General features: G+C 42.4%; 1 protein-coding gene across 1 annotated transcript in view; it reads left to right on the top strand.

Moving 5' to 3' along the window:
• Positions 1 to 91: 91 nt before the first annotated feature.
• Jpt2 (Jupiter microtubule associated homolog 2) overlaps positions 92 to 7889 on the top strand; it is a 17235-nt gene continuing 9437 nt past the window's right edge. Inside the window, exons 1-2 of the mRNA XM_010620497.3 lie at positions 92 to 278; positions 3934 to 4082. Coding sequence (XP_010618799.1) covers positions 244 to 278; positions 3934 to 4082 — 184 coding nt within the window. The 5' untranslated portion in view covers positions 92 to 243. The remainder of the gene's footprint in view (positions 279 to 3933; positions 4083 to 7889) is intronic.

Raw genomic sequence — 7889 nt, 5'->3', positions numbered from 1 at the left:
AGGTGCGCGGGAGCGGGGCCGCAGCCACGTGGCGGGCAGGGGCCGGGAGACCTCCCAAAGGTTCTGGAGGGGGTTAATTACGAGGTCCTCACGGAGCGCGAGTGAGCCCAGGCGTCGGCGGAGGCCCAGCCTCTTTAGAGCGCTGTAGAGCGCACGCGGGGAGCCTTTCCTAATCTCAGGGTCCTCTGTAGCTCCCGCCCTAACGACCTTTAAGCGTGGCCGAGGTTAGGGCAGCTTCCGCCGATGTTCCTGGCTGGGACCAAGGATCCTTCCCGGAGGTACTGACTGCCGGACCTTGGAACCGGTGCGCCCTTCAAGGGGCGGAATGAGTGAAGTTTCGGGTGAACATTAATTAGCAGGGCCTCGCCCTCTGCACCCACAGTGGCATCCACTTTCCACGCCCCTCTTGTCTGAGCTGCCGGCAAAGTGGTGGCCGAGCGGTATCCACGTGAGGGACCCTACTGTTAGGCTTTTTTTTGGTGGGGGGGTTGTTGAGACAGGGCCTCACTACGTAGTTGAGACTGACCTGGAACTCACTGTGTAGTCCAGGCTGGTCTCGAATTCACAGCGATCCTCCTGTTCAGCCTCCAGAGCGCTGGGACTACAGGCGTGCACCACCACGCCCGGCTTTAGACTAACTTTCTGAGCTGAAGAGTAGTCATCCTTTGGAGAAGGTACTGGAGAAAAATTAGACGTATATTACGGAGAGTGAAAAGCAGCCTTTTTGCATCGGATGATGGAGTGTTAATGGACACCCTTGCCAGGGACCCGGGAGAAGCTGTGCTTGGCTGGGGACCTACCTGGGTGCAGGATAGGATAGCTCCTTGCCAGACTGATGCCTCCTGAATGAAGCACAGTAGGTCTTGCCCTAAAGGGAGTCAGATCACCTCTGTACTATTATTACCCTTGTAGGTTTTCCTAATTCTCTGACCGATTCTACGTCTTCTGCTTGGTGGCAGAGGGATTGTTTTGTGCTAAGGGATTTTGAAGTGTAAATGTTTTAGCCATCATTAGTCTAAAGTCTTTTAAACTGTGAAAATGATAATTTTGGAAATTTTTGTTCCAAGTCAGTTTCACACAACTTCTCCCCAAACCTAGCCAATCCCCAAAAGCTTGTCTGAAAGTGGGGTTGAGGTATTGGAGGGAGGATCAGGACCTTCCAGGTGAGATCTGTGGATGTATATTAGTGGTATAGTACCTGCCCAGAATGCTTGGGCCCTTGGGTTCAATGGGGTTGATGAGGGACTCCAAGTGAATTTCATTTTTGTTCTTTGCCTCTCCAGTACCACAATCTACTAGAGCCGTGTGGGCTTTTCTTCTTGTCAGTTCCTCCTTACTTTCGTGTGTGTATTTTAAATATCTTTACTGAAATATGTTGAAGAGCTACTATAAAGAAAAATGTTGGGATATAGCCCACATTGTGAATTTGTCCTCAAGTATCTCAGCTGACTGTACTCCCCTCCCCTTAGTATCATAGTGATAACTGCTGCTGGCTGCTTCCAGAAGACCACACTACACCATTGTTGTGGCCCTATTTTCATTGAAAGGCCTATTGAACTCTTGGTCTCATTTATGTGAGACCCTGCTGGGACAGCCTTGCCACTTGCTTGACTGTTGCAGGCGGTGAAACCTGTTGTGCTGGCCTCAGTGCCTTTGTGATGGAGATGGCCACTGCCCTTTCCCAAGTGGCCAGGCCTCTACACCATAATCTCTGCCACTATTCCTTTTCTATGCTTGTTTACTCATAAAATTCATAAAAGTACACACAGTAGTATTAAATATATTTAATGTATTTACACCATCCCCGCATTTATTATTAATATATTTTCACCATCATATTAACATTTCCTTTCAAGTAACTACGTCCAGCCTGCCTGACTGCTGATTCATTTTGGCCCTCACCTCTTCCAGAAGTGGCTTTAAAGTTCAAAGAATATTCAATGCCTCTGTCATGTCACTCACATGGAACATTTAAACCACTAACTGACAGATCTGGCATTCCCATTAACTCTGAAGCTCAGGGTAGAGGACTTGCTCTTACAAATCTTTTTTTTTTTTCCTATGGGATCTGGTGCAGGGTTGCCAGTGATTGGTGCTCAGATATGTGAGAGCCAGAGGAGATTTAAGAGATACTAAGAGTGTAGAGTTTCTGATCTGGTCTGAAAGGACCCTGTGGGTTTGAAAGACAGGCATCTTCCAAATCAGTAAAATAAGGATTTCAGTTCATGCTAGCGTTAAGACTTGAAATTGAATTTATTTTAGTTCTGAAGATTACAGATCTCCAGCTGTTTTTCCAAAGAGATGACTGGAGGCCATGCTTGAAGACCTTTGTGATTTAAGCCTGCTTATTGGTTGTTTTGTTTTGTTTTTTTAATTTCAAACTGGATGGTGACACTGGCCTATAATCCCAGATGAAACAGTAAGATTAGATGCTTGAGCTAACCTGGGCAATTTAGTGAGATTCTTTCTCAGAATTTTTTTTTTTTTTTTGGTACCAGGGATCGAACTCAGGTTCTTGCACTTTCGAGGCAGGCTCCGAAACCACTGGGCTAGATCCCCGGCCCTGTCTCATAATTTTTAAAAAAGGGATGAAGATGCAACTCTGTTAGTAGAATGCTTGCTTAATATGCACAAGGCTCTGGGTTCAATCTCTAGTACCACCAAGAAAAGAAAAACCAAAAAAGAAAAAAAAAACCTGTTAACATTCTTCTCCCCTTCATCAGAGCCTTTTTCAGGCAGTTTTGGCTCATTGGATTTTCCCTTCCTCCTAAGAAGATAGGAATAGGGCAGCAGTTCAGATACCTGCTAGTGTATTTTAGAGATGCTCATTCTGTATGACCTGATCTAAAATGAACAGTGGTGCTAGTACACTGTTGTTTTTCCCACTGTGCTGGGGATTGAACACAGGGCTTTATACCTGCTAGGTAAGTGTCCTACCAGTGATCTACATACAGGGGTTCTTTGTCTAATCTGGACATTTGGGTGATTATAGTAGACCTTGAGACCATAGATGGTCACTCAGCATAGATGCCTGTACTCACTCGGATTGGTACTGCTAGCCCTCCCATGGTCTAGGCCCAGTGATGGCAAACCTTTTAGAACTTTCAATGACAGAAACAGCCCACTGCAGCACATGTGCAATAGGTTTGCCACCACTGGTCTAGGCCAATACCATTCATTCATTAGGGATGTAGCCACAGGTGGGATTCTACATTTTTCTAGGTGCCACATTTCAAAAAGTGGGCATAGTGGTGCATAATTGTGTTCCTAGGTACTTGGGAAGCTTAGGCAGAAGGATTGCAAGTTTAAGACTAACTTGGGCAATAAAGCAAGATCCTGTCTCTAAAATCCAAGTTACAACAAAAAGTAATAAATTAATTTTAATAGGTTTAATCAACCTAATATATGTAAAATATTGTTTCAGAGTGTGATCACTATACAGGACATAATTACACACATCAGAATCATCATCTGAAGATAATCTCTGCCTTAGAGGGTTGTGGTAACTTTCTGAGTATAAGGTCCTTAGAATATCTGCCATATAGTAAACACAACTGTAAGCTACAGTATTGAACACTACTGAATGTGTTTATGGAGCTAAACACTAGTTCTACAAATTATTGATTTATACTGAATATAACTCAACTTGCCTATCTTAGGAAAACTTTAGTTTTTACTTAGAGATTATGGGAGTAATTTCAAAACAAATTTTTGGAGTGTTTTTGGCATAATTGAGATACACAAAGAAAAATTTCAAGGGAATCTTACTGGCAGTAAATTAAGTAAACTGTTCATGTCAGCTTTAAATAATTGTGCTATGTGATTTGTCCATAGACCTTGAGAAAAAATTTCTTCCCTGTCCATCTATACCATATCCCTGTGGCAAGCTTCTAGGTTAGCCATCAGTAACTCATGCTTGTTCTATGTGTGTAGAGCCATGAAACCCCCAGGAGGAGAATCTAGCAATGTTTTTGGAAGTTTGGGAGAAGCTGTTCCTTCAAATAGGCCTAATAGGATGGCGTCTAATATTTTTGGACCAACCGAAGAACCTCAGAACATACCCAAGAGGACAAATCCCCCAGGTATGGACCTTTGTAAGTCCTAGATCTGTTGACCTCTACCTACTCTTTTCTGTTGTTCTTTTGAAAATAAGTTTTATTTCTTTATATTAATCTTTCCAGATGTTTTCTTGTACAAGTTATCTCTTGCCTTTAGAGTTCTCTTAAAATGAAAGGAAAGCCTTGCTGTCACTTTCTCCACTGAAGGTGGCTCAAGCACTTTTGGGTTTTGGTTTTGGTTTTCTGTTTGTTTTATGGTACTGGTTATTGAACCCAGGGCCTTCACACTGAGATACACCCCTGGCCCCTTTCTAATTTTTTTTATTTTGAAACAGGGTCTTGCTAGGTTGCCTAGATTGGATTTGAACTTGTGATCTTCCTACCTCGGCCTCCCAGAGTGCTGGGATTATAGGTGTGCACCACTGTGCTTGGCCCAAGCACTCTTGATTGCTTGACAGGGTTGAGTGAAGTTGCTAAGGGTACCAATATGATTGTTGGGATTCTGGTTCCTGAACCTCTTGAGATTCCTTAAATTGCACGCAAATTATTGTACAAACATTTTTCTTAGAGATGGAGATATTATTAATCTGATTTCATACAAATGAAACTCTAGACAGAATTGGTCTAGTACACATCAGTACAGGTTTTCAGTACTTGGTCTATTGTCTCGTGGTTGCTGAGGGAAAGAATCTTTAAATGCCTTCTCTTTTATGATTCAGTGCCAGGGAGTCAGCCCTGCTAACCCTTTTGTATCAGTGATAGCTGAATAGTAGTACATGTGTGCAAGCTAGAATCAAATCTGAGGTACTTGCAAGTGTAGGAGTCAGCTCACTTAGCACTTGCTTATTAGAGTCATGTCTAGAGTTGTGTCTAGACCTGTTCCCATGATATGTTGGATTCCCTGGAAAGCACAGTGGTACCACTTTGCCCTTGTGCCCCCCTAGTGCTGTTTTGCAGTGGGGAGATGAGATGTCTTGATTCCCTTAACTAAATTTATTCTGTTTGTGGTTTGGGGGTTTGTTTTCCATCCTGCCAAGTACTGTCTGAAGCCTAAAAGGCACTCGCTATATCCATCACCAAACTGACTAGGACCTGCTGCCAACATTCTACTTAGGCCCTGACTGAGAAAAGATGCAAAGGCAAAGAATACAGATGACTTAATGTGTGACATCTTTGGACGTAATATTGATTACCATTCAGTGTCTCATTTCACCTCTGTTAGAGTCTACGTGATCTTTGCTGATTGCCTTTTCTAGAACTTCACTAATTGTTTTCTTGCCCAGCTGGCAATGATGATTCATATTTATGGCTTGTTTAGGATTTGCCAGGGACTGTGATAAGTGCTTCAAATGTGTTTCTTCACATGATCTTTCTTGACCACAACTCTAGGAGGCAGAAACTGAGACTTAGGGATGTTCGTTAGTGTTCTTGAACCCCATGGTTAGTTATTGGCAGAACTAGCCTTTGGATCTGGGTTTTCCTGTTGTCAGAGCTCATGCTTTGAATTTATCCCCTGAATACATTCGTTGGGATAAATTTCTCAAAATGGAATTGCTGGATCAATGTGTTTATGAATTTTGAAAACTGACAGTTACTTGCAGAAAGTCTCTTAGAAGAACTTGCCCACTATGTACCCATAATGTGTGTGCATATTTGTTTACACCAGTGTAGTGTTTATCTTGTGCAGTTTGGTTTCTAGAAGCATATATCTTGAATTTTATTGTAGTTATAGGAGAATTGGTCGTCATCTCTTCAAAACTGTTAGTTTTTCAAGGAAAATACTGAGTAATAGACATTTGGAGTGATTGCGTCTGTTTTCTGTTTTGTTTTACAACACTGGGGATAAAACCCAGGGACACTCTGCTACTGAGCTATATCCCCGACATTTATTTGTTTGTTTGTTTGTTTATTGGTACCAGGGATCAAACTTGGGTCCTTGCACTAGAACCACTGAGCTAAATCCCTGGCCCCCCAGCCCTTTATTTTTCATTTTGAAACCATCTTGCTGTATTGCCCAGGCTGGCCTAGAATCTGATCATGCCTCAGCCTCCTGAGTAGCTGGGTATACCTGGACATAAAGTTGCAAGTTTGTGATTTCCGGAAAATTGAGGAATATGATGACCTTGGGTGAGAGGGAAGGGACACATGGAGTTTCTGACAATAGGCACTGTTCTGTCTGCTCTGTCCAGTGCTGACTTGGGTTTACCTAAGTAGCTATTCATGGTAGTTATGTCTTGAGAATTATTCTGCATTCTATTTTATAATTTCAGTTTTTGTTTTTGTTTTTTTAATGTACAATGTCTTTGATCAAAATCTTCAAATTGTGGGATTTTTTCCATTTAAATAAAAAAAGTTACATGTATATTTTATTTTATTTATTTATTTATTTTTTGGTACCAGCGATTGAACTCAGGTCCTTGAACTTGCAAGGCAGGCCACCAAACCACTGAGCTAAATCTCCGGCCCTACATGTACATTTTTTAAAATATGTAAGCCTTGGGCTGGGGATTTAGCTCAGTGGTGGAGCTGCCTGCCTCATAAACGCATTGTCTCGATTTCTATCCCTCTTACCAAAAGTAAATTAAATATGTAAGCCTAGTTCATTGACATATACATATAATCTCAGCCACTTGGGAGTCTGAGATAGGAGGAATGAAAGTTCAAGGCTAGCCTGGGCAATTTAGGGCGACCTTATCTCAAACAATAAAAAAATGGGGTTGTAACTTGGTGGCGGTGCCCCTGGGTTTGATCCCCAGTACTTCCAAGAGGAAAAAAAAAATATGTACGCTTTTGAGGTCTACTAGGAACAACAGGGGTAAGGTCCCTCAAGTTGAGAAGGTAGGACACAAGAAAAGTGAAGTAACTTGTCTGAGGTCATACAGTTAATGAGTGAGCTCACTGTCCCTGGCGTTCTGGCCACAGATCACTAGTCATTAGCATCATGCTTTGCTGGCTTTCCATGCCAGGAGTGTCCAACATGAGAGATGTGGTTCCCTAGAAGGTCCATGGCTATGGTTAGGAAGGTTTATAGTCGCCTTGGTGTTACACAAAGGTACAGGCACATACATGTTTTCTTGCAGAGGGAATTGCACATGACCCTTAGTGTTTCATCCCTGTAAAAAGGTGGAGTCCCTCCACCTGCTTTATACTGCTCCAGTCCTTTTTGCAGCTATAGTTCATATCATATCCCTATAAGCTGAGGCTTTTCAGAAGGCTGCTCTATTTTAGGCCCTTCCCAGCAATTGGGACCTTAAGACCCTAGCAAGAGACCAGGCTCCAGCCACATGCTCATAGCATTCTGGCTGAGGTATAACAGCAGCATGGTTATCTAAAAAGCAACTGTTTTAAAATGTTAAAAAAAAAAGCCAGGAGTGTGGTTTAGTGTAAAGACCTTGGGTTCAATACCCAGTGTCACAATTTTCTTGGTTCTGGAGATTGAATCCAAGGCCTTCACACTGAGCTATATCCCTAGACCTCCACCCCCTTTTTTAAATTTTGTAATTTGAAATAAGGCCAGGTGACTTACATGTAGCCACATGGCTAGCTTGGGGGTACATATCTTTCCTCTTGTAGATGATAACTTGGCTCACCAACACTGTGATTTTGGTAACATCTCTTATGTTTAACATAGTGCTTTGTGATAGGTAGGTGTGTGATGTCTGCTAAATAAAGACAGGTCAGTAGATATCATACTGCACCCACCTTTCTGCCTAAATGTTCAACCTGGCATTCTTGTGTATGAAACTCCATCTGATGGACACATTTTCATCACAGCTTGTTAACTCAGCAGCAAGGATGTCACATGTCTGAATTGCTGACATGGTTAATTTT

Source organism: Fukomys damarensis, unplaced genomic scaffold (genome assembly GCF_012274545.1).
Source record: "Fukomys damarensis isolate Sample0158 unplaced genomic scaffold, DMR_v1.0_HiC HiC_scaffold_34, whole genome shotgun sequence".
NCBI lineage: Eukaryota > Metazoa > Chordata > Mammalia > Rodentia > Bathyergidae > Fukomys > Fukomys damarensis.
Note: the sequence above shows the minus strand (reverse complement) of the source record. Positions and strands in the feature narration are given on the sequence as shown.